This window comes from Scyliorhinus torazame, chromosome 18 (assembly GCF_047496885.1).
Source record: "Scyliorhinus torazame isolate Kashiwa2021f chromosome 18, sScyTor2.1, whole genome shotgun sequence".
Classification (NCBI taxonomy): domain Eukaryota; kingdom Metazoa; phylum Chordata; class Chondrichthyes; order Carcharhiniformes; family Scyliorhinidae; genus Scyliorhinus; species Scyliorhinus torazame.
The window spans coordinates 106,410,355-106,436,440 of NC_092724.1; the positions used below are offsets into that span (position 1 = coordinate 106,410,355).

The following is a 26,086-nucleotide window of genomic DNA, read 5'->3' on the forward strand; positions in this document are numbered from 1 at the left end:
TATCACTCCCGGGACACGATCCTCAATCCTCGTAGCGAGGACCTTCGGCAGCAACTTGTCATCTACATTAAGGAGCGAGATCGGCCTATACGAACCGCACTGCAGTGGGTCCTCGTCCCGCTTGAGAATCAGTGAGATCAGCGCCCGAGACATTGTCGGGGGCAGAGTCCCTTCCTCCCAAGCCTCATTGAAGGTTCTCACCAGCAACGGGCCCAACAGATCCACATACTTCCTATAAAATTCAACCGGGAACCCATCCGGTCCCGGGGCCTTGCCCGCTTGCATGCTTCCCAATCCCTTAACCAGCTCCTCCAGCCCCATCGGGGCCCCCAGGCCAGCCACCTGCTCTTCCTTCACCCTCGGGAATCTCAGTTGATCTAAGAACAGCCGCATCCCCTCTCCCCCCTCCGTGGGCTCTGACTTGTACAGGTTCCCATAGAAATCCCTAAATACCTCATTTATTTTAACCGCACTCCGCACCATATTCCCCCCCCTATCCCTGATTCCTCCAATCTCCCTCGCTGCCTCCCTCCTGCTTGGCTGATGCGCCAGCATCCGACTCGCCTTCTCCCCATACTCATATACTGCCCCCTGCATTTTCCTCCACTGAGCCTCTGCTTTCCCCGTGGTCAATAAATCAAATTCCATTTGGAGGTTCCGTCACTCTCTCAGCAGCCCCTCTTCGGGGGCCTCTGCGTAGCTCCTGTCCAGCCTTACCATCTCCCCCACCAACCTCTCCCTCTCCATCCTCTCTCTCTTCTTCCTGTGAGCCCTAATTGAAATTAGCTCTCCCCTAACCACCGCCTTCAGAGCCTCCCAAACCACACCCGCCTGCACCTCCCCATTATCATTGGCCTCTATGTATCTCTGAATGCACCCCGGGACCCGCCCACAAACCTCCTCATCCGCCAACAGTCCCACATCCAGGCACCACAGCGGGTGCTGGTCCCTCTCCTCCCCCAACTCCAACTCCACCCAGTGCGGGGCGTGGTCCGAAACCGCTATAGCCGAATATTCTGTTCCCTCCACTCTTGGGATCAGTGCCCTACTCATCACAAAGAAGTCTATCCGTGAATAGGCCTTATGTACATGGGAGAAAAAAAGAGAACTCTCTGGCCACCGGCCTGGTAAACCTCCACGGATCCACTCCCCCCATCTGGTCCATAAACCCCCTTAGCACCTTGGCCGCAGCTGGCCTCTTACCCGTCCTTGACCTGGATCGGTCCAATGCTGGGTCCAGTACCGTATTAAAGTCCCCCCACATTATCAAGCTCCCCGCTTCCAGATCCGGGATCCGACTCAACATGCGCTAGAAATACCACTTTTTAAATCGCTCCACTCCTGGTCCACTCCATACAATGCTGGGGGAACCTTACTGCTGCCTTCCCACACCGGGAATCGTCGTCCAAGTGCCGCTGGGGCTCCTCAAAAGGGCCCAAAAGTCCGTTCTTGGCGGGAGCTGCCAAACGTGCGACCTACCCAGGCATAGCCGCACCGGAAGTCGCCTTGCTCTGCCATCTTCAATAATTGGTGTATACATATCCCAGTTCCCTCTGCTCCTTCACCCTCGTTAGAATTGCATTTTTTAGAAAGGGCATGATTGAGTGACCCCATTGCACCCAGCTCAGATCCGGGTGCAATGGGTGAATCGCCCGAGAGCCCCAAATTGGGCTCCATGCTGGTCGCAGGGTCGATTGCGAGTCACCCCACTCGCTCCGTGCTGCATGATCTGGATCTCGACCTAGCTGGGGGAGATCCAGATCGGCATATTTAAATGAGCCTAGCGACATTGATGGAACTGGTAGGTCCCGCCATGGCCAATGGCTAGCCACCTCTGTCGCTGGAAAACGTGCTGTGGGGGGATTGGTAAATCCCTCCCAAAATGCCACCTTTCATTGAGGCAGAAGTGGCAGTTTTACTACATTTTAACTTATGCCCAGCTATTTCTGTTTTTTAAAATTGAGTTCCCGCCTGTCTGATTAGTTTGACATGAACAGTCCTGTGGCACAATTTGAATGAAAGCAGGCAGTCCGATTGGATTCCTGGCCAACATTCCTCTCTTGGCTCAGTGACGTGAAAAACGAATGACTGGTCATTCATTCATTTGTCCCTGTTTGTGATCTCCCTATGTGCAAATTAACTGCTTATGTCTTGACAATAGTGACATGACTATAAATGTAATCCATTGATTCTAAAACTCTTTGAAATACCCCGGGGCACGATGAGATGTCATGCAATTTGAAGATATTTCATTGGTTTGACTCTCAATTGCTTTTCACTTTCTTACAGGTTGTTCAGTTAGAAGAGATGCTTGAAGTGAGACACTCCGTCTTTGTCGTGGGTAATGCTGGAACTGGCAAAACCCAGGTCCTGAAATCCTTATACAAGACTTATCAGAACATGAAACGGCGACCAATTTGGGCTGATCTTAATCCCAAGGCTGTCACTAATGATGAACTCTTTGGAATCATCAACCCAGCAACCAGAGATTGGAAAGATGGTATGTAACAATCACATAAAGCAGGGTCGGAATTCTCCGATCGTTGGGATTATCTGTTCCCGCCAGCAGCGCACCCCCACCCATTGGTTTCCCGGTGGTGTGGCGTGGTTTCACCGGGACATCCCATTGACAGGCGGCAGTAGTGGAGAATCCAGCTGCCAGTGAACGAGGGGTCATCGGGAAACTTGCGGAGAATCCAGCCCCTGGTCTCATAACACATTTTATCCAGTATTGCCACTGTTATGGGCCATGATTTAGAGAACCCCAAAGTGTATCAAGGAGTTCACCTGACCCACAACTTTTAATAGGTTGTGGTATGGGGAGCACACGGCCCACTCTAGCGGTGTGGTACAGCAGAAATGGAAAAGTATTTTTTAAAGCAAAACAATGTTTATTCTATGAACTCAAGTTAACCTTTTTAAAACATACAGTGAACATCTCAGCAACCATTAATTCCAATACAACCCCCAAAGAATACAACACTAAGTAATCCTTTAAGCTTTCCTTTTAACATCTATACGACTTAAAACACCTTTTACCAGAAGTACATCAGGTTAAAGGCACTACTGTTATTAGTTTTAAATCACCAGGATCGATTTACAGTCTTTAGATTACAGAGAGAGATTCATACACCTTCTGTGACTGCAGCTATCCAGTTCTGAAAACAAAACTAAAACACACCCTGCAGCCTGCTCAAAAACAAAAGTAAAAAGCTGACAGACAGCCCAGCTCCACCCACTCTCTGACATCACTGCAGTAGTAAACACCCATTTCTTAAAGGTACTCTCACTACAGATATTTATATACACACCCATTTATAAACACCCATTTCTTAAAGGTACTCTCACATGACAGCCACTGAGCAGACAAAATTAGAATTAAGCCACCTGTTGGCTTAATTTGTTGAATGGATAAGCAGCAAGTCTTTGGACACCTCAACAGTCAATGTTCTTGCATTCTGTGCAAGACTGTGTTTGACAGCTTACTTGCACCCTTCGTGAATTTAGTTGACCAAATTACAAATCAATGTCAGTGAATTGCACAAATAACTGGACGCATTTATTGTCTACGTTTATGTGTGAAAACAATTACTTCGGCAAGGTACTCGGAAAGCTGCCATCATAGAATCAACCCACCGTATCACTTATTACTCTTACAAGGCTCTCACTAGGAAAGAAAATGAAGAGTAAAATTGCTGAAAGGGGGGGAAGAAGAGCTGTAATTCAATTCCAGAGGTTCCTGATGTTATCTGAAATCATTGTACCTCTCCCCATGGCCTGTATATCAAACAAGAACGGTTGATTTTTCTGTTTGCTTCTTAGGGCTCTTCTCGTGTATCATGCGTGAGCTGGCAAACATAACTCATGACGGTCCCAAGTGGATTGTGCTGGACGGTGACATTGATCCAATGTGGATTGAATCTCTTAACACTGTCATGGATGACAATAAGGTAAATGAGCAGAACCATCAGCCTGAGCCATTAAAAACAAACTTTGCAGAATGAACACTAGAAAAAGGAACATTTGATGATGGATGTAGCATGTGTTTGTAAAATAAAAAGTCTGCTGCGTATTGAATTCAAACCATCCTGATTTCAGAACTTTCCTGTAATATTTGATCTGCTAAATCATAAAAGGCTTACTCCAGGATAGATTTACTGGGAGCGATATTAACAAAAGTGGAGTGCACTACTGAAGGAATATTTAAACTAAAAATTGTTTTCAACATTCCTGATCAGAACCACCATTGTGGTGAGATGTGCACAGGTTTGGAAGTGCAGATGCACCAGAGTGTGACCTCGCAATGTTTGGCCCAATGCTCCCCGTTCCTTAGCTGCCATGTTGCACATTTTAATACAGAAGGCACCTGTCACAGCTTCAAAATGCACCTTTGAATCTTCACTTTAAATATGTTTTTTCTGCAGATTTTCAGTATTAAAATAAGTTCACCTTCAACTGCAATTGCCCTCAACAATCCTTTCCATTACTTCATGAAGAAACTTGGCCAAGTGCAATTCTCTGTTAACAACGCATACTGACTTTCAATTATGAACTCATATCTTTGCAAGTGAGAATTGATATTGCCTCGGATTATATGTCTCGAAAGGTTTCCCTACCTCGGATCCTAGGCTGATGAGCCTGGAGTTGACGGGCTTCTTCTTTTTGACAAAATGTAACATTTGGAATCCTCCAGTCCTCTGTCATTGCTTCCATTTCTCGGGATGTTTGGAAGTTTCTGGCCAGAGCATCTGTTATCTCCACCTTTACTTCCCTCATCAAACTAGGATACATCTCATATGGATGGAGTGACTTTGAGCGCTGCCAACTTTTTAAGTACCTCCTCCTTATCTATTTTTAACCAATCCACTTTCTCTACTACTGCATTTACTGTAACATTGACAGTGAATACAGGCCCCACCAGAGGAATATTGCAATCATTCAGGGTTTATGCACCATTCTCCAGCAAATAACCCTCAAATCGGGTGGGGAAGGATCAGAAAATTCCACCTCGAGCGGGAGCCACCAAATGTGCAACCACTCACTCCATGGCTGCCACTGGAAGTCCCCAGGTCCCCTTTTACATTACCTGATAATTATTTTCGTACACTTTACCTCTTTCATCTCCTTTCTCTGAAGATCAGAAAAAAAAAAACCTGTTGACTCCCACCTCTAGATGCCTCTAGCCTTGATTCTACTATCTCCTTTGGTTATCATTTCAGACCAAGGTGTAAAATGGGTGGCTTGATCCTGGCTCTCTCTTTCCTCCCACATCTGATTGATTACCAAGGTTGCTTTATTCCACTTCCAAAACATACCCGCCTCTGTGTTGATCCTTCTCCATGGGAAATAATACAAAATACTGTGGGGTATGGTGGTAATCTCACTGGACTAGTAATTCAGAGGCCCAGGCTTTAGGGAAATTGGTTCAAATCCCACCACAGCAGCTGTGGAATTTTAATTTGGTTAATAGAACTGGAGTATAAAACTAGTTTCCGTATCATTGACTGTTGTAAAAACCCATTTGGTTCACTAATGCCCTTTAGGAAGGAAACTTACTTGTCCTTTCCTGGTTTGGCCTATGTGACTCCAGACCCACAGCAATGTGGTTGACTCAGTTGCCTTCTGAAATGGCCGGGCAAGGCCACTCAGTTCAAGAGCAATTAGCAATGGGCAACAAATGCTGGCTTTGTCAGTGACGCCCACATCCCATGAAAAACAAAAAAAATGCTGCAAAATTAGTGAGCTGAATTTCAATACCTTGAGGCATGATTTCTCCCAGGCCTTCTTTAGCACCTCCTCCTACCTTCATTGGCTGGAATTCTCCGTCTGTTGCGATTCGCATTTCCCGCCGGCAGAGCACTCCCGCCAACGGGTTTCCCAGTGGCGTGGCGTGGTTTCAATGGGAAATCCCATTGACTAACAGTGGGAAGGTAGAATCCCGCCACCAGCAAATAGCGCGCTGCCGAGGAACACGTGGCTGGAGGAACGGAAAATTCAGCCCACTGTCTGCAAACTACAGTCCACTCAGAACACCACAGGATACATCCTTCACAATGTCCTTCATTTTTAACAAGCCCAGTCCTTGTCAAGACTGTACACCCGGAAATTGATGTCAAGACACTCATGGTTAACCTCAAATCCCTTCCTATAAACCAGCCTAGGGGCTGGTTTAGCATAGTGGGCTGAATAGCTGGCTTGTAATGCAGAACAAGGCCAGCAGCGCGGGTTCAATTCCCGTACCGGCCTCCTCGAACAGGCGTCAGAATGTGGCGACTAGGGGCTTTTCACAGTAACTTCATTGAAGCCTACTTGTGACAATAAGCTATTATTATTATATATTACATTGTTAAACTCCTTCATCTGTACATTCCTGTTTTGTCTCAAATCCTAGGTTTCATCCGAACTCAGCTTCCTCTGACTTACATCAGTAGTCATCCTTGCGCTTGGCAACATCCTCTTTGAAGGCCTCTCCCTGCCTTTCCAAACTATCCTTCCGCCTTTCCTTTGCTTATGTTGTTGTCCAACTCCCCTTTTTGTTTCCTTCCTCTATTCTACTCACATCAGTTTTTTGATATTAGCCCTCTAAGCAGCCTTTTACTCAATATATTTCCAAAAGAACCCTTAATCCTTATGTTTAACAGCCAGTAGAGATTGAAGAACGAGAAACAAAATGATATTTTTCATACCGGCTCTGCTGTCATTTTATTATAGGTTTTGACTTTGGCCAGTAACGAGCGGATCCCCCTCAACCCTACCATGAGGCTTCTGTTTGAAATTAGCCACTTAAGAACAGCAACCCCAGCCACTGTCTCTCGAGCAGGTTTGTATGGAACTGGAAAATATTAATGATGCTGGAAATCTGAAATAAAAACAGAAATTGATGGAAATCCTCAGCAGGTCAGTCAACATATCTGGAGAAAGGGACAGAATTGATTTACCAGATCAATGATCTCCCATCTGATGGGAAAATTCTTGGACCTGAAGCACTTACTCTCTTTTCTTTACATCGTAACATTCAATATTGGCTGTGTAACACAAGAAATATAAACAGGAGTAGGCCACCAGGCCCATCTCAAGCCTGCTCCAACATTCAATACGATTGTGGCTGATCTATGCCGGCCTCAGTTCCTTTTCTGTGCCTTTTCCTCATCGCCCTCTATTCCTCGATCCATCAAATATGTATCCACCTCCACTTTAAATGCTTCCAGTGACCCAGCCTCCATCACACTCCGCGGCAGAGAATTCCAGAGATTTACCAAGCTCTGCGAGAAGAAATCTATGCGCACCTCAATTTTAAATGACTGGCCCTTTGTCTTGTAGCTCTGTCCCCTTGTTCGAGACTCTCTAACTAGTGAAAACATTGTGCCACCTACCCTGTCAAGCCCCCTGTTTGAATAAGGTCACCCCTCACTCTTCTCAACTTCAAGGAATACAGACCCAGACTATTTAGGCTCTCTTGAAAGGACAATCCTCTCATCCCAGGGATTAGCCTGGTGAATCTCCTTTGGACTACCTCCGATGTTACCAAATCGTTTTTTAGGTAACCAAAACTGTATGCTGTATTCCAGGTGAGGCCTGACCAACACCCTATACAATTGCAACAAAACCTCTCTATTTGTAAAGTCCAACCTCTTTGCAACAAAGGCCAAAATCTGTTGCCTTTTTTGCTACTTGTACCTGCCTGCTAGCTCTTTTGATTCATGCACGAGAACACCTAAATTGCTCTGTACTTCACTCACTTGCAGTCTCTCTCCATTTAGGTAACAATCTGCCTTTTGATTCCTCTTCCCGAAGTGCATGACCTCACACTTCCCCGCATTAAACTCCATTTGCCAGGTTTTCTTCCAATCACCCAATCAATCTATATTCTGTTGCAGAATATCCTCATCACAACATGCCCTTCCACCTATTTTCATATCACTGAAAGATCGAAGGATCTTGTTGCTTATGCGTGAAAGAGAAGTGGTCGAAAACATGAGAGGTTCTCATGTTTTTTCATATATTACTTTTACCCAATTCCCCATAATCTGCACAGCGACATTTTTCAGAGAAGTGGCAGGTGACACAGTACAATATCAAAGTGGATCATGTGAAACTGGTTTTGCGCGAGAAACAAACAGATATCATACACTGACCTTTTGTCCAGCTACGGTCTACTTTCTCCAATGTAAATTCCTCGTGAGTTCCGACGGAGAAGATTGTACAATGGAAAATAAGGAATAACCTAGTTTGTATCTTTTCTTCAGGGATTTTATACATTAATCCTGCTGACCTCGGATGGAACCCCCCAGTTAGCAGCTGGATTGACAAGCGAGAGATCCAGTCTGAGAAAGCAAACCTGACCATCTTGTTTGAGAAATACCTGCCTTTGTGCCTGGATACTCTAAGGACAAGGTAATGAAAATAAAGGGTAAGCAGTTGGGCAGGGATTGTAGAAGGACAACGTTCTGAATTGATCCAGGAAATCAGGAAAGGAGGAAGAGGAAAGCTGAAACAGCAAATTGTTCAGCAGGAGAATCAGAAGTGTATTTCACTGATTGCTCTGCTGCTGCAGAATTAACATTGTTTAAAGTGGAACAGAATGCACATCCTAGTTATTAATACTCCTGTGTTTTCTACAATAAAGTGCGACAAAAGGGGAATGCAAGAAGGGATCACTGTTCATGTACTACTTCAAGCAAAAGCAACTGAATTGAATCTTTGAACATAGAACATAGCAGTGCAGAAGAAGGCCATTCAGCCCATCAAAATTGCACCGACCCTCTGAAAGAGCACCCCACCTAGGCCCACTCCCCTGCCCTATCCCCGTAACTCCACCTAACCTGCACATCTTTGGACTGTGGGAGGAAACCGGAGCACCAAGAGGAAACCCACGCAGACACGGGGAGAACCTGAAAGCTCCACACAGACAGTAACCCAAGTCTGGAATTAAACCCAGGTCACTGCCCCTTTGAGGCAGCAGTGCTAACCACTGTGCCAGAGTGGTACAAAAGCCCTAAAATCCTTTCGGAAAATGCCATTTTCAATATGGCATGACCAGTTAATTCCAGAATCCAAATAATACTGCAGCATTGAGGGAAATGGTCAGGTTACTTTGGCGTTGTGCTGGACTGACCTCAATGTCCTTCAGGCACACAGCCCTGAAACAGTTTTTTTAACAGAAAAACATCAGAAGTAGAAGTGAAATCCTTTGTTTTTCCTTTCGTTAGTCCCCAGTGATTTGGTTATCTCTTGCAGAGGAAAGAATTTTTCATCTTATTGAACTGATTTCCACAGGTTTAAGAAGATCATTCCAGTCCCGGAGCAGAGCATGGTCCAGATGCTTTGTTACTTATTGGAGTGTTTGTTGACAAAGGAAAATACGCCCCCAGACTGCCACAAAGAACTCTATGAACTCTATTTCATTTTTGCAGCTATCTGGGCCTTTGGCGGTGCAATGTTTCAGGATCAGGTGAGGGCATGTTTCTAAATCTGAAATTCAGAGGTTTATTGTCCTAGTGAATATATGCAACATGAACGTAATGGAAATAAAGTGGGAATTAATGAAATAGCAGTTATCTTACCTGTCATGAGAATGTCGCTTTAAGAAATGGTTGGCTGCTCATGTGATGTCAGAGTGTGGGTGGAGCTGAGCTCTGGTTCTGCTTTTTAGTTTCACTTTGAGAAAAGCTTTGGTGTATCTCTCTCTTTTTGGTTTCGTTTTTCAGTGTGTTGCAGCTGAAGTCAGCCAAAGCAGCTGTACTGTTGATCTCTCTGCCATGAAGGATTTTCTCGTGATCATTTGGTGAATTCAGAAATTTAAATGTTTTCAGTATTGAATGTGCTTCTGTTTAAAGGTTGTTCAGTCTTTTGGATGTTAAAAGGACAGCATACAGGTTACTTAGTGTTGTATTCTTTGGGGGTTATCTTTGAATTAATGGTTGCGAAGATATTCACTGTTTGTTTTAAAAAGGTTAACTTGAATTCATAGAATAAACATTGTTTTGTTTTAAAAAGTACTTTTCCATTTCTGTTGTACCACACGTTGTACCAGCACGGTAGCCTTGTGGATAGCACAATTGCTTCACAGCTCCAGGGACCCAGTTTCAATTCTGGCTTGGGTCACTGGCTGTGTGGAGTCTGCACATCATCCCTGTGTGTGCGTGGGTTTCCTCCGGGTGCTCCGGTTTCCTCCCACAGTCCAAAGATGTGCAGGTTAGGTGGATTGGCCATGATAAATTGCCCTTAGTGTCCAAAATTGCCCTTAGTGTTGGGTGGGGTTACTGGGTTATGGGGATAGGGTGGAGGTGTGGACCTTGGGCAGGGTGCTCTTTTCAAGAGCCGGTACAGACTCGATGGGCCGAATGGCCTCCTTCTGCACTGTAAATTCTATGAAACCTGTAGAGTGGGCCGTGAGCTCCCCATACCATAATCTATTAAAAGTTGTGAGTCAGGTGAACTCCATGATACACTTTGGGGTTCTCTAAATCCTGGCCCATAACATACTATGTTCTGAAATAACACTGCGGATTTGCAGAGATTTTGCGATCTTATATTTTAAAGTCGTAGTTTCTCCCTAAGTCTCTTTCCCTTGCATGGAAAAGATAAAGGGATAGCCTGAGATAAAAAGCATAAAAATGAATAACTCCAGGCAGGATTTGCGGCCTTTTTACTAAATCTAATAGATCTGAACCTCAGTCCGTGAGCTGCCTTCCTTTTGACTTTTGACTTATAGTTAAATCAAAAGCAAAAAAGGCAGCAGGTGCCAGGCGAAGCTTCAGTGAAAGAGCTCTTCGTAGATTTGTGACTGTTGTGCTTAATGTACATCCAGAAACTAGTATTCAGAAACAATACAAACAACTTAGTTATCTAAGCTCTATGTTATTCAGCACAAATCTCAGAAGCAGCTTCCATTGAATCCCAACAGTCTAGAAGGAGGCCATCTGGCCTATCGAGTCTGCGCCGCACCCTACCTCGGCCCAGTTGCCTGCCCTACCCCTGTAACCCCACCTAACTTGCACATCTTTGGACACAAAGGGACAATTGAGCGTGGCCAATCCACCTAACCTGCACATCCTTGAGTTGTGGGAGAAAACCGGAGCACCCAAGGAAGATCCACACAGATATGGGGTGAATGTGTAATCTCCACACAGACAGTCACCCAAGGTCAAATGTCGAACCTGGGTCCCTGGCACTGTAAGGCAGCAGTGCTAACTACTTGCTCCCAGGCATGGGTACAACAGTCCGTGGATCACAGCATGATCGGGCGAATGAACCGAAGGGCTTCAGTATTACAATCACAGGAGTCCCGAGAAGGATTCAAACAAAAAGGTTTATTCAATAAGCCAAAACAAAGTCCCAAATCGGAGCGGAGTATATTTATTCCCAGCCAGGACGATCCGAAGATGCTGGTTCCCTTCCGGCCGGCTTTTATCGGTGGGTTTTAATGAGCCCCGCCGTTAGACCTTCGTCCCTCCACGGGGGAGTTCATATTCTATGAGCTCCATAGCGAGTTGCACTGGGTCGATCGACCCCGTTGATCTCATGGAGGCTATTACACTCAGGTAATTCTGTTTCACGAATAAGGTGCAAACATACCATTATCTTCAAAGGATTTAGCTCTAATAATCACAAGCACTGTCTCCACCGTAATGAGTGTTGATTTTATACCTCTAGGAACGAACCCCATTTCTTAATTTGATTTTTTGAATGACCGTACAGAACTGCATCATTACTCTGGGTGATTTGTGTACCTGTACTCCCAGGTGCTCCATCCTTTTTGCATACGCACTATCTTGTCCCACAAGTGAAAGGGGAATGTGTGAGTGAGTCTGATGCAATTTGCTTGGGTGACGTGCCTCCCATAACTGGATAGTCAGCAATATGGTGAAGGCTGTGAGATGTGGGTGGCCGGCTTGCGGCTGCGCTAGGTGTGTGAGAAAACGTGCAAATGTTAAAGATTATGGCCAGAATTCTCCGGCTATTGCGGTCTCGTTTCCTCCTGGCTGTGCCCTCAGGTTCGTGGGCGGGTGGGGTGCCTTCAATGGGAAATCCCATTGACAAGCAGTGGCAGTAGAGAATCGCCCTGCCAGCGAACAGCGCGCCGCTGAGAAACACGTGGCTGGAAGACCAGAGGGTCCCATCCTGTATGTAGGTAATTGATGGGGACAATCACACAGCATCATCTCCACAGTCACCACTCAAGGGTGTAGTGGGATGTGAATGGAGGCTGACAGACATATGGAGCAGCAAGTCTGAAGAGAAACACAGGTGAAAGATCATAAATAACCTCCAGGCTCATTTATTGGTATCACTCTTGCAATGTAGTGTTTTGACATCAGTAAACAATGATGATGAGAGATTTAACTTCTTTGCACCTTGAAGGGTTCACTCTGGGCCATCTTTGCTGATGTACAGAGGAGAGCAGATGTTTCTAGCTGAAACACCTACCCCAGGGCACATGTTCTATCTGGAGCCATGGGCGGGATTCTCCACTCACGCGCCAAAGTGCCCACGCCATCGTGAACGCCGTTGAGGTTTACGACGGCGCGAAACGGCCCCTATTCTGACCGATTCAGGCCCCGACAATGGGCTAGGATCGGGGCCGCGTCATCTACACGCGCCAGGCCTTGTCGCCGCGTAAAGGCGGCGCCGCATACATGACGCGGCCGGCGCCGCATAACTGGCGTCACCCGCGCATGCGTGGTTGCCGTTCTCTTCGAGTCCGCTCCGCAAGAAGATGGCGGACGGATCTTGCAGGGCCGCGGAAGGAAGGAGGTCCTCCTTCAGAGAGGACGGCCCGACGAACGGTGGGAACCGATCGCGGGCCATCCCACATTTGAGGTACCCCCGGTGCAGGATCCCCCCCTCCAGCGTTCCCGCGCTGTTCCCGACGGCAGCGACCAGGTGTGGACAGCGCCGGGGGAAACCCGCCGTTTAGGCCTGGCTGCTCGGCCCATCAAGGCCTGAGAATAGCGGGGGTGCCGGAGAATCGCCATTTTGGGTGTCTCCGGCGATTCTCCGGCCTGAGGCCCGCGGAACTCGACGGGGCCGTTCCCGCCGCTTGGGAGAATCGCAGGAGGGTGTCGGACCGGCGTCCCGGGAAGTTTTGGCGGCCGAGGCGATTCTCCCAACCGGCGCGGGAGTGGAGAATATCGCCCCATCTGCCTTAATCTGATTACTATCCCCTATTCAACACCAAGTAATTCTCATTGACCAGAATACTAGTACGTTTTTAGCATTTCAGTCCTTCATCATGTATTTTTTAAAAAAATGTTAAATAAATTTACCCAATTCATTTTTTTCCAATTAAGGGGCAATTTAACGTGTTCAATCCACCTATCCTGCACATCTTTGGGTTGTGGGGCTAAACCCACACAAACACGGGGAGAATGTGCAGACTCCACACGGACAGTGACCCAGAGCTGGGATTGAACCTGGGACGTCGGCGCACGTGAGACTGCAGTGCTACCACTGCGCCACCGTGCTGCCCCTTCATCATGTATGATGCAATATGTAATGTGTATAACATATGGGGCGAGATTCTCTGACCCCCTGCCGGGTCGGAGAATCGCCGGGGGCTGGCGTGAATCCTGCCCCCGCCGGTTGCCGAATTCTCCGGCACCAGATATTCGGCGGGGGCGGGAATCGCACCGCGCCGGTTGCCGCCCCCCCCCCCCCGCGATTCTCCGGCCCGGATGGGCCGAAGTCCCGCCGCTAAAATGCCTGTCCCGCTGGCGTAGATTACACCACCTACCTTACCGGCGGGACAAGGCGGCGCGGGCTAACTCCGGGGTCCTGGGGGGCGATCTGGCCCCGGGGGGGTGCCTCCACAGTGACCTGGCCCGCGATCGGGGCCCCCCGATCCGCTTGCGCGGGAATGCCGTCAGCGGCCACTAACGCTCCCGCACATACGCCGCCTGGAGATGTAATTTCCGCGCCAGCTTGAGCGGCCGAGCCCTAACCTTGAGGGGCTAGACCCACGGCGGACTGATTTCCGCCCCGCCAGCTGGCGGGAAAGGCGTTTGGTGCCCCGCCAGCTGGCGCGGAAGTGACTTTGCTGTGCGGCACATGCGCGGGAGCGTCAGCGGCCGCTCAGGGCATCCCCGCGCATGCGCAGTGGAGGGGGTCTCTTCCGCCTCCGCCATGGTGGAGACCGTGGCGAAGGCGGACGGAAAAGAGTGCCCCCACAGCACAGGCCCGCCCGCGGATCGGTGGACCCCGATCGCGCCGGTAAGAGAGGTGATTTAATCCACGCCGGCGGGACAGGCATTCCAGCAGCGGGACTTCTGCCCATCCAGGCCGGAGAATCGCCGGGGGAGACCCGCCAACCGGCGCGGCGCGATTCCCGCCCCCGCCGAATATCCGGTGCCGGAGAATTCGGCAGCGGCGGGGGCGGGATTCATGGGCAAAATTCTCCTACCCGCCCCGCCACATTTCTGCCCCGACCGGCCGGCGGGAGTCTCCGTAACACCGGCCGGTCAATGGGGTTTCCCATTGTGGGGCAGCCCCACGCCGTCGGGAAACCCCCCCGGCGCCGGCAAAACGGAGACTCCCGCCGGCGGAGAATGATGCCCCTGGCCAGCTCCTGGCGATTCTCCTACCCGGAGATGGGTCAGAGAATCCCGCCCCTGATCACTTCCTGATTCTTTGAAATATTTCTGTGTCCCATCTCACGGACCATACTGTACAACTAACACCAGAATCTCAGCTCCTCACCAAGTGCATATATACAAAAAGTAATCCTCTTTCTCTCTCTCTCTCATTATCGCCCTCTCTTCCCTCTCTCAGCCAATTCTCGCCATTTCCCTGCTCAATGGGGGATTGTCTGAAACAGTAACAAGGAAGGGTCACCTTCTATAGCCAGTGAAAGACTGTTGTTAATTCTCAAAGCAAAACAACAAACGGGTTGGAGAATCGCCGGGTGCTGCCGTGAATCCCGCTCCCGCCGGTTGCCGAAGTCACCTGCACTGGATATTCGGCGGGGGCGGGAATCGGGCCGCGCCGGTTGGCGGGCCCCCCCCCGCTGGATTCTCCGGCCCGGATGGGCCGAAGTCCCGCCGATAAGTTGCCTGTCACGCCGGCGTGGATTAAACCACCCTTTGAACGGCGGGACAAGGCGGCGTCGGCGGGCTCCGGGGTCCTGAGGGGGGCGCGGGGCGATCTGGCCCCGGGGGGTGCCTCCACGGTGGCCTGGCCCACGATCGGGGCCCACCGATCCGTGGGCGGGCCTGTGCCGTGGGGGCACTCTTTCCCTTCCGGCTCCGCCACGGTCTCCACCATGGCGGAGGTGGAAGAGACTCCCTCCACTGCGCAGGCGTGGGAAACTGTCAGCGGCCGCTGGCGCTCCCGCGCATGCGCCGCCCGGAGATGTCATTTCCGCGCCAGCTGCCGGGGCAACAAAGGCCGTTTCCGCCAGCTGGCGGCGCGGAAATTCCTCCGGCGTCAGCCTAGCCCTTCAATGTTGGGGCTCGGCCCCCAAAGATGTGGAGCATTCCGCACCTTTGGGGCGGTGCGATGCCCATCTGATTGGCGCCGTTTTGGGTGCCAGTCGGCGGACATCGCGCCGTTTCGGGAGAATTTCGCCCCTGGTCACTGCCGGCGGGAACTGCATGGGAACGCTGAGGGGGCGGCCTGTAGAGGGGAGAGGGGGGTTCCTGCACCGGGGGGTGGGGCCTCCAACGGGGTCTGGCCCGCGATCGGTGCCCACCGATAAAGGAGGACCTCCTTTCCTACAGATAGCAAGTTTCTGCAAGATCCATTCGCCATCTTCTTGCGGGGCGGCGGCAGGGAGGACGGCAACCGCGCACGCGCGGGTGACGTCATTTACGTGGTGCCGACCGCGTCATTTACGCAGCGCTGCTTTTTACGCGGCGCCAAGGCCCAGCGCGCGGAAATTACGCGACGCCGCTCCTAGCCCCCCGGGGGCGGGGGAATAGGGGGCTGGGAGCGGGCTCCGACGCCAGAGTGAAACACTCCGGTTTTCACTCCGGCCTCGGCACTTAGACTCCTGATGGGAGAGTCGAGCTCCAGGCTTGCAAAATACATGAAGAAATACGTCGTTCATAAGTTCATAAGATACAGGAGCAGAATTTGGCCATTCAATCCATCGAGTCGGCTCCGTCATTCTATCATGGCTGATATGTTCCTCATCTGCTACCTACAATGTTACAGACCAAGGGCTGGAGTGGATCCTTAACTCTGGTGTCATGAATTAATCCCTCCTCATTACAAAATACCAAATCAAGAGTAGCTTCCTCCCTGGTTGGTTCCCCAACATACTGTTCCAGGAAACAATCTCTAATGCATTCAATGAACTCTGCCTCCAGCCTACCTTTGCCAATTTGTTTCCTCCAGTCTATGTGCATATTAAAATAACCCATTATTATTGCCATACCTTTCTTGCAAGCCCCCAGTATTTCCTGGTTTATACTGTGCCCCACTGTAGAACTACTGTTTGGGGACCTATAGATTATTCCTACCAAGGACTTCTTCCCTTTGTTATTTCTTATTTCTATCCAGACTGATTCCACATCTTGATCTCCGGTGCTCGTGTCATTTCGCATTACAACACTGATCCCTTTCCTCACCAGCAGGGCTACGCCACCTCCTTTTCCTTTCATAGAAATCATAGATTATCATAGAAATTACAGTGCAGAAGGAGGCCATTCAGCCCATCGAGTCTGCACCGGCTCTTGGAAAGAGCACCCTACCAAGGTCCACACCTCCATCCTATCCCCATAACACAGTAGCCCCACCCAACACTAAGGACAATTTTGGACACTAAGGGCAATTTCGCATGGCCAATCCACCTAACCTGCACATCTTTGGACTGTGGGAGGAAACCGGAGCACCCGGAGGAAACCCACACACACACGGGGAGGATGTGCAGACTCCACACAGACAGTCACCCAAGCCGGGAATCGAACCTGGGACCCTGGAGCTGTGAAGCAATTGTGCTATCCACAGTGCTACCGTGCTGCCCTCAAGGGCAGCCTATCTTTCCGAAATACTGCGTACCCTTGGATATTCAATTCCCAGACCTGGGCCGGGACTCTCCCGGAATCGGCGGGGCAGCCCAAACCGGCGCCAAAGAGCGGCGTGAACCCCTCCGGCGTCGGGCCGCCTGGAAGTTGCCAACCAGCGCCGAAGGGCCTCCGCCAGCCAGCGCGAGTTGGCGCATGCGCAGAACCGCTGGCGTGTTTCCTGTGCATGCGCAGGGGGTTTCTTCTCCGCGCCGGCCATCGCGGACCCTTACAGAGGCCGGCGCGGAGGGAAAGAGTGCCCCCACGGCACAGGCCCGCCCGCAAATCGTAGGGCCCCGATCGGGGGCAAGGCCACGGATCCCCCCCCCCGCCCCCCCCCCCCCCCCCCGAGGACTCTGCAAGTCGCCCTCCAAGCCAGGTCCCGCCGGTATGGACCTTGTCTATTTCACGCGGGCGGGACTGGCCGAAAACAGGTGGCTGCTCGGCCCATCGGGGCCGGAGAATTGCCGGGGGGACCGCTGCCAACGGCCCCCGACCGGCCCGGCGCGATCCCCTCCCCCGCCCGTAAACCGGCGCTGCAGAATTCGGCAGCCGGCGTCAGAGCGGCGGGCCGGGATTCACGCCGCTCCTGGCGATTCTCCGACCTGACGGGGGATCGGAGAATCCCGCCCCCGGTCTCCCTGTAACCTGGGGCGTCATTCTCCGCCAGCGGGAGTCTCCGTTTTGCCGGCGCCCGGGGTTTCCCGAGGGCGTGGGGCTGCCCCACAATGGGAAACCCCATTGACCGGCCGGTGTTACGGAGACTCCCGCCGGCCGGTCGGGGCAGAAATGTGGCGGGGCGGGTAGGAGAATCTCGGCCCAGTAATCCCCACCAAGTCATAACCTTTTGTTTCTATTTGCAGCATTCGCTCTTTAAGTTTGTTACGAATGCTTCTTGCATTTACATACAAGGCTTTTAAATTTGTTTTAATGTTAGACTTCCCTACTCTTCTACAATTCCTTGGTGCATAAAGACAGTCACCTGTCCTGTCCCTCACTTTTATTTTCTGGTCACCGCCCAGCATATTGCTAACCTGCACTCTTATCTCCTCCTTTAAATTGGGGCCGGGATTCTCTGAGCCCCAGATTCTCTGAATCGGCGGTGATGTCGGAAATTCCCACCATGCCGCTCCGATGCCGCAACTCGATTCTCCGGTGACCGGAGAACTCGGCGGCCGGCCGAGTTCCCGCCGAGTTCCACCGCTGTGGTTCCAACCTGGTGGGGGGGGCGGGGGTATCAGACTCCGGGGGGGCTTCCACGACGGCCAGGCCCGCGATCGGGGGCTACCGATTGGCGAGCGCGCGCGATTGGCGGGGGGCCTACCTTCCGTGCTGGGCCGCTGTGTCCCTACGCAATGTTGTGTGGCGCAGAAACGGCCACTATGGGCATGCGTCGGCGCGGAAATGGCCGCCGCGCACATGCGCGGACCTGCGCCGGCAGTGCAGGGCTGCGTATCGCACCGGAGCTGCATGCTAGCCCCCTGTGGGCCACTGAATCGCTGGGCCAAGAGGCCCATTGACGCCGACGTGAAACACTCCGGTGTTTACGTCGGCGTCAACACTTACCCGGGATTTTAGAGAATCCCGGCCTGGGTTTCTAGTTTCTGCTACAACTGAACCCTCCCCCCCACTATTTAGTTTAAAGCCTTATCTACAGCACTAGTTACCTGATTTGCTAGGCCTCTGGTCCCAACATGATTCAGAAGACCATCCCTTTGGAACAGGTCCCCTCTTCCCCAGTACTGGTGCCAATGTCCTATGAATTCAAATCCATTTCTCCCACACCAATCTTTGAGCCACGCATTTACCGCAAATCTTTTTTTAAATATAAATTTAGAGTACTCAGTTCATTTTTTTCCAATTAAGAGGCAATTTAGCGTGGCCAATCCACCTAGCCTGCACACCTTTGGGTTGTGGGGTGTGGTGGTATGTATTGACGGTACAACATGGGGGTGAAACCCACGGAAACATGGAGAGAAAGTGCAAACTCCACACAGTCAGTGACCCAGAGCTGCGATCGAACAAGGGACCTCGGCGCGTGAGGCAGCAATGCTAACCGTTGCGCCACTGTGCTGCCCTACCGTCCTAATCTTATTGATCCTGCGACACTGTACAAGTGGGAGAATCGGTAACCTTTTTTTAGTCCAGCACGATGTGTGTAGCATGCCAAGTAGAAAATGTAGTTTCCCTGGAGAATATGTTGATACAATGAGGACAGCTCATTTTGACATCTTTTGATAGAAGTCATAGTAAAACAATGAATGCCAGCAGGTGAGGTAAAGCTGCCTATTTGCAAAAAAATGAACACATTGTGAAAACTATTTGGAAAATTGACTGTATGAACCCCATTCTCAGCAAATGTCAATGTCTGCAGCATGAGAAAATCTGTGTGCATAGCTTGACTGTGGTCACTGTCATTCCTTTTGCAACTTGCACTGTACCTCCATTTAGGGAACCTTTTATTTTCAGTCTGCTACTTTTCTAACTACCCCCACCCCTCTCCCCACCCCACTACTCCCTGTCCTTTCTACTATAGCCCTAGGCTTAGAAATTTCATTAGGTCTATTTTAAGTATCAAATGGGTGCCGGGAATCATTCCTGGGCCCAAAGATAGGGGACGGAGAACTGCAAGAAAATTGGCTGCGGGCCTCATTTAAATAATCAGAGCATGTCATTGCAGGCAGCCGACTGAACTGAAGGATGCAATTTTGGGCCACATATCTGGCCCAGCAGCTGAAAGGATACATCTCACTTACATTTTGGGTGACAGTCTCAGGCTAAGCCACATCCAAACCCAGAATGCACAAACCGATTGGACGCGATTCTCCGAGCCCATACCGGGTCGGTGAATCGCCGGGGAGCGCGAGAATCCTGCCACGCCGCTCCGACGCCGGGCTGCCGATTCTCCGGCGACCGGAGAATCGCTGCCAGTCGCGCCTGCGCGGTCACCGCAGCGCCGGTCGGGGGCCATTGAAAGCGGCCCCTCCTGCGATTCTCCGCGCTCGACGGTCCGAGTGCCCGCCGAGTTCCGCCGGCATGGTTTACATATGGTCCCACACGGCGTGACCTCGGCTTTCTGGCTGCGAGGGCCGTCCTGGTGGGTGGGGGGGGGGGGGGGGGGGGGGCGATCTGACTCCGGGGACGGGGCCTCCACGGTGGGCCAGGCCCACGATTGGGGGCTACCGATCGGCGGGCGTGCTCGTTCCGAGGGTTGCCTATGTTCCTCCATGCAGGTCCTCTGTAGGGCTCCGCCATGTTGCCCGTGGTCCAGCGCGGAGATGACAACCAGGAGCATGCGCGGACCTGCACCGGCCGTGTAGGACCGTGTAGATTCCTTTGCCTTAAAAATATTCAAAGACTGCTGCCACCGCCTTTTGAAGAGAGTTCTAAAGATTCACGAGCCTCTGAAAGAAAAGAAAATTCTCCTCATCTCCGTCTTCAATGGACAATGCCTTATTTTTAAACAGGGGCCCCTAGTTCTAGACTCTTCCACAAGAGGAAACATCCTCTTCACATCCACCTTGTCAAGACCCCTCAGGATCTCTCAAGATCTTATTATTAAAGCATTAGCTGATTTTAAATTTTGGAAGGGAAAAAATGGTGCATTAAGTGGACGGGGCTCACCTTCTCGTGGGCAATGAGGGAAGGGTAACAATGCTCGCCTTGCGAGCAATGCTCACGCCGCTTGAATGATAATATTTTTTAAAACTGCCTCAACCTGAATGTAAAAGCAAAATACAGCATGTGCTGGTGACCGAAAATAAAAACAAAGTGAGGGGAAAACTCTGTAGGTCTGGCAGTATCTGTGGCGGGAGAAACGTTTTGAGTCCAATAGACCCTTATAACAGTACAGTAGAAGTAAAATCGCCGTAGTCTCAGATGACCATAGGTTGCTTTCCCCTTTGAGGGGAAGAGCTGACTGGTGGTGATTTAACTTGAGGATCACTGCACCTCAGGCGAGGGATTTGGATTGAGAAGATGAATAGTCTCAGCTAGTATGAGAATTGAATTCGTGCTGTTAGCCTCGCTCTGCATCACAAACCAGCTGTCCAGCCAACTGAGCTAATCTGGCCTCCATCCTTATTAATCTGCCCCCACCCTTATATCAATGGGTATTGAGGCAGGATCAATTTGGCTGGAGACGAAGTTGGATTCAAACTGAGGCTTTATTAGCATCTGAAGTGTGGCCTCCTACAGCAGCTGACGAAATGGCTGCTAGCTGAAGGCCACGCATATTTATAACCCAGCTCCTGGGTCGAGCTAGCATGCAGGGGCCCAGGTGAACCTGTAGTGCAGGTTCTACTGTACAACCCTTAACATAGGAACACAGTGATTTACCACATTCACCCCCTGTTAAAATTGAGTCCGGCGGGGGTGGTGGATAACTATATACAATTTGCAATCTTTAATATTTACAGAACAGTGAAAAAAAAATGTCTCTGGTCATCCGGTGGGCCGGTCAGTGGTTCAGCCGGTCCGGCGCCTTGATTGTCCTCTGGGATCGACGAAGTGGAGCCGGCGATGTTGGTGCTTTCATGGTCAAAGTTGACTCCGGGAGCGTGACGAAATCCTCTTCATCAATGGGGGTGGGCAGGGGGAGGACGGACGGTCCTAGGAGGGGTGATGGGGGCAGCGGGGGAGGGTGGCGCCGGGGGCGCCGGGGGTGGTGTGTGTGTGGAACCTGCTGGTGCCAGGTCCCTGAGGGAGACGGTATCCTGGTGGCCGTTGGGGAACACCACGTAGGCGTACTGTGGGTTTGCGTGGAGCAGGTGCACCCTTTCCACCAACGGATCTGCCTTGTGGAGCCGCACATGTTTACGGAGAAGCACGGTTCCCAGAGCTGTGAGCCAAGTTGGGAGCGATACCCCGGATGTGGACTTCCTGGGGAAGGCAAAAAGGCGTTCATGCGGTGTACTGTTAGTAGCAGTGCAAAGTAATGAGCGAATGGAATGTATTGCATCAGGGAGGACCTCTTGCCAGTGGGAGGCCGGGAGATTTCTGGATCATAGGGCCAGCTGGACAGCCCTCCATACCGTCCCATTCTCCCTTTCTACCTGTCCGTTTCCCCGGGGGTTGTAGCTCGTCGTTTTGCGGAGGCGATACCCCTACTGAGCAGGAACTGGCGTAGCTCATCACTCATGAATGAGAATCCCCTGTCACTGTGGATGTAGGCAGGGAAGCCGAACAGAGTGAAGATAGAATTAAGGGGCAAAATTCTCCGACCCCCCGCCAGGTCGGAGAATCGCCGGAGGCTGGCGTGAATCCCACCCCCGCCGGTTGCCGAAGTCTCCGGCACCGGATATTCGGCGGGGGCGGGAATCGCGCCGCGCCGGTTGGCGGGCCCCCCCCCGCTCGATTCTCCGGCCCGGGTGGGCCGAAGTCCCGCCGCTAAAATGCCTGTCCCGCCGGCGTAAATTAAATCACCTACCTTACCGCGGGACAAGGCGGTGCGGGCGGGCTCCGGGATCCTGGGGGGGTCGCGGGGCGATCTGGCCCCGGGGGGTGCCCCCACGGTGGCCTGGCCCGCGATCGGGGCCCACTGATCCGTGGGCGGGCCTATGCCGTGGGGGCACTCTTTCCCTTCCGCCTCTGCCACGGTCTCCACCATGGCGGAGGCGGAATAGACTCCCTCCACTGCGCATGCGCGGGAATGCTGTCAGCGGCCGCTGACGCACCCGCGCATGCGCCGCCCGGAGATATCATTTCCGCGCCAGCTGGCGGGGTTTCAAAGGCCTTTTCCGCCAGCTGGCGGGGCGGATATTCGTCCGGCGCCAACCTAGCCCCTCGATGTTGGGGCTCGGCCCCCAAAGATGCGGAGCATTCCGCACCTTTGGGGCGGCGCGATGCCCGCCTGATTTGCGCCGTTTTGGGCGCCAGTCGACATCGCGCCGTTTCCGGAGAATTTCGCCCAAGGGCTTTAATGACGGTGGCAAACGTCATGTCGGGGCATGGGATGGCGAAGGGAAAATGGGAGTATTCATCGATCACACTGAGGAAATACGTGTGTCGGTTGGAGGAGGGGAGGGGGCCTTTGAAATCCACGCTGAGGCGTTCAAAGGGGCGGGAGGCCTTCACCAGGTGCATGCGGTCCGGCCGGTAGAAGTGCGGTTTGCACTCCGCACAGACCTGGCAGTCCTTGGTGATCGTCCTTACTTCCTCGTAGGGCAAATTTGTGCCTTAATGAAGTGGTACAACCGAGTGACCCCTGGGTGACAAAGGCAGTAGTGCAGGGTCCGGAGTCGGTCTACCTGTGCGCTGGCACGTGTACCTCGGGATAGGGCGTCTGGGGGCTCGTTGAATTTGCCAGGGCGATACTTAATCTCGTAGTTATAGGTGGAGAGCTCGATTCTCCATTGCAAGATTTTGTCATTTTTGATCTTGCCCCGCTGTGTGTTGTTGAACATGAAGGCTACCGACCGTTGGTCAGTGAGGAGAGTGAATATCCTGCCGGCCAGGTAATGCCTCCAATGTCGCACAGCCTCAACGATAACCTGGGCCTCCTTTTTGACGGATGAGTGCCGAATTTCGGAGGCATGGAGGGTGCGGGAAAAGAATGCCACGGGCCTACCTGCCTGGTTGAGGATGGCTGCAAGGGCGACATCCGATGCGTTGCTTCTACTTGGAAAGGAAGTGATTCGTCTCCAGCGTGCATTCCAGCTTTGGCAATATCAGCTCTGATCCGGGCGAAGGCCTGTTGGGCCTCTGCCGTCAGGGGGAAATGAGTGGACTGTATGAGTGGGCGGGCCTTGTCCGCACAGTTTGGGACCCACTGAGCGTAATACAAGAAGAACCCCAGGCAGCGTTTGAGGGCCTTGGGGCAGTGGGGGAGGGGAAGCTCCATGAGGGCCTGCATGCGGTCGGGATCGGGCCCCAGAATTCCGTTCTGGGCCACGTAGCCGAGGATGGCTAAGCGGTCTGTACGGAACACACTCTTCTCCTTGTTATACGTGAGGTTGAGGAGAGTGGCGGTGCGGAGAAATTTAGTGAGGTTGGCGTTGTGGTCCTGCTGATCATGACTGCAGATGGTCACATTGTCTAGGTACGGAAATGTGGCCCGCAAGCCGTACCGGTCGACCATTCAGTCCATCTCCCTTTGAAAGACCGAAACCCCATTGGTGACGCCGAAGGGGACCCTAAGGAAGTGATATAGCTGGCCGCCTGCCTCGAAGGCGGAGTATGGCCGGTCCGATTTATGGATGGGGAGCTGGTGGTAAGCGGATTTCAGGTTCACCGTTGAGAAGACCCGGTACTGTGCAATCTGGTTAACCATGTCAGATATGTGTGGGAGGGGGTACGCGTCGAGCTGCGTGTACCTGTTGATGGTCTGGCTGTAGTCCATGACCATTCGATTATTCTCCCCAGACTTAACCACTACCACTTGAGCTCTCCAGGGGCTGTTGCTGGCCTCGATGACTCCCTCCTGAAACAACCGCTGGACCTCGGACCTGCTGAAGGCCTTATCCTGGGTGCTGTACCGTCTGCTACTGGTGGCGATGGGTTTGCAATCTGGAGTTAGATTGGCAAAGAGGGAAGGAGGATCGACCTTTAGGGTCGCGAGGCCACGCACAGTGAGGGGTGGTAAGCATCCGCCGAATTTAAGGGCCAGGCTGTGGAGGTTGCACTGAAAATCCAGACCAAGGATAAGTGCAGCATAGAGGTTAGGGAGGACGTAGAGGCGAAAACCGTGGAACTCTATGCCTTGGACTGTGAGTGTGACAGTGCAGTACCCTCGGATCGCTACGCGATGGGATCCGGAGGCCAGGGAGATACTTTGATTGGTAGGGTGTAACTTAAGGGAGCAGCGCCTTACCGTATTTCGATGTACAAAGCTCTCGGTGCTCCCGGAGTCCAGTAGGCAGGAGGCCACGTGGCCGTTGACTTTCACGCTGGTGGATACGTTGGTCAGAGTGTGGGGTCTGGACTGGTCGATTACCATGGATGTGAGTCGTGGTTGATCGTCGGATAGTGAGGCGGTCGCTGCGTCAAGGCCCTGAACGCCGTTGGTCTCCGTGTGCTGTGGGGTGGACAAGATGGCGGCGCCCGGAGATCCTGGGGGTCACAAAATGGCGGCGTCCATGGAACGCACGTTGCGGGGGTGGAGCAAGATGGCAGCCCCCATGAAACGCACGTGTTGTGCGGGGGAGAAGATGGTGGCGCCCATTGCTCGTACATGGCCTGGGAGGAGGGGAGGATAGCGCCGCCCATTGTCCGTGACCGGGGCGGGTGGGGGCTGCCGCTGAGCAGGCCTGGCATACCGCTGCAGTAGGGGAGGATAGCCGCGCCCATTGTCCGTGCCCCGGGGGGCAACCGCTGCCGCTGAGCGGGCCTGGCACACCACTGCGTAGTGGCCCTTTTCCCGCAGGCCTTACAAAGGGCAGCGCAGGCCGGGCAGCATTGGCGGGGGTGACTTTGTTGGCCGCAAAAATAGCACTGGGGCTCCCCGGAGATCACCGGCTGGCGTGTAGCGCAGGCGTACTGGGTGGGTAGCGCCCCCGCTGGGGCGGCTGCCTGTGGGGCCCATGAAGCGTAGGAGTGGGCCGCACGGTTGGGGGCGCAGGACTGTATATTGCGCAGGGCGACCGTCATGGAAAGCGCTAGTGATTTAGTCTCTGCGAGGTCGCGCGTGGCCCCTTCTAGGAGCTGCTGCCTGATAACATCGGACCCAATCCCAGTTACAAAAGCGTCCCTCATAAGTAGGTCTGAGTGCTCCTTAGCTGTAATGTCTGTGGTGTTGGGTGTTCTGACACACAGAAGAGCCAACACAGTTGCATATGGTACAACGCTTCTTTATTTAAACTCACTATTTACAACTTGGTCTTTGCACTCTGCACGTGGGGGGCTCCCTGCTTGTGGTGTTTCAACAGCTCTTTCTTGTTTCCTTCTCCCCAGACCTACTGACCTCCAGGTGTCGTGCTCGTGCTTTTTATGTGGTTGGTGTTCTTGTCTGTGATTGGTTGTGGTGTTGTGTACTCTGATTTGCCTGTTAGTGTGTCCATCATGATGTGTGTGTTTGAATATCATGACATCCCCCTTTTTTACAAAGATATGTGCCTACGTGGTAATAAATATGATCGTGACGTGAG

General features: G+C 52.0%; 1 protein-coding gene across 1 annotated transcript in view; it reads left to right on the forward strand.

Moving 5' to 3' along the window:
- Positions 1–26,086, forward strand: part of dnah9 (dynein, axonemal, heavy chain 9) — a 779,494-nt gene that overhangs the window by 267,116 nt on the left and 486,292 nt on the right. Inside the window, exons 32-36 of the mRNA XM_072483125.1 lie at positions 2,290–2,500; positions 3,823–3,950; positions 6,712–6,820; positions 8,247–8,394; positions 9,277–9,451. Coding sequence (XP_072339226.1) covers positions 2,290–2,500; positions 3,823–3,950; positions 6,712–6,820; positions 8,247–8,394; positions 9,277–9,451 — 771 coding nt within the window. The remainder of the gene's footprint in view (positions 1–2,289; positions 2,501–3,822; positions 3,951–6,711; positions 6,821–8,246; positions 8,395–9,276; positions 9,452–26,086) is intronic.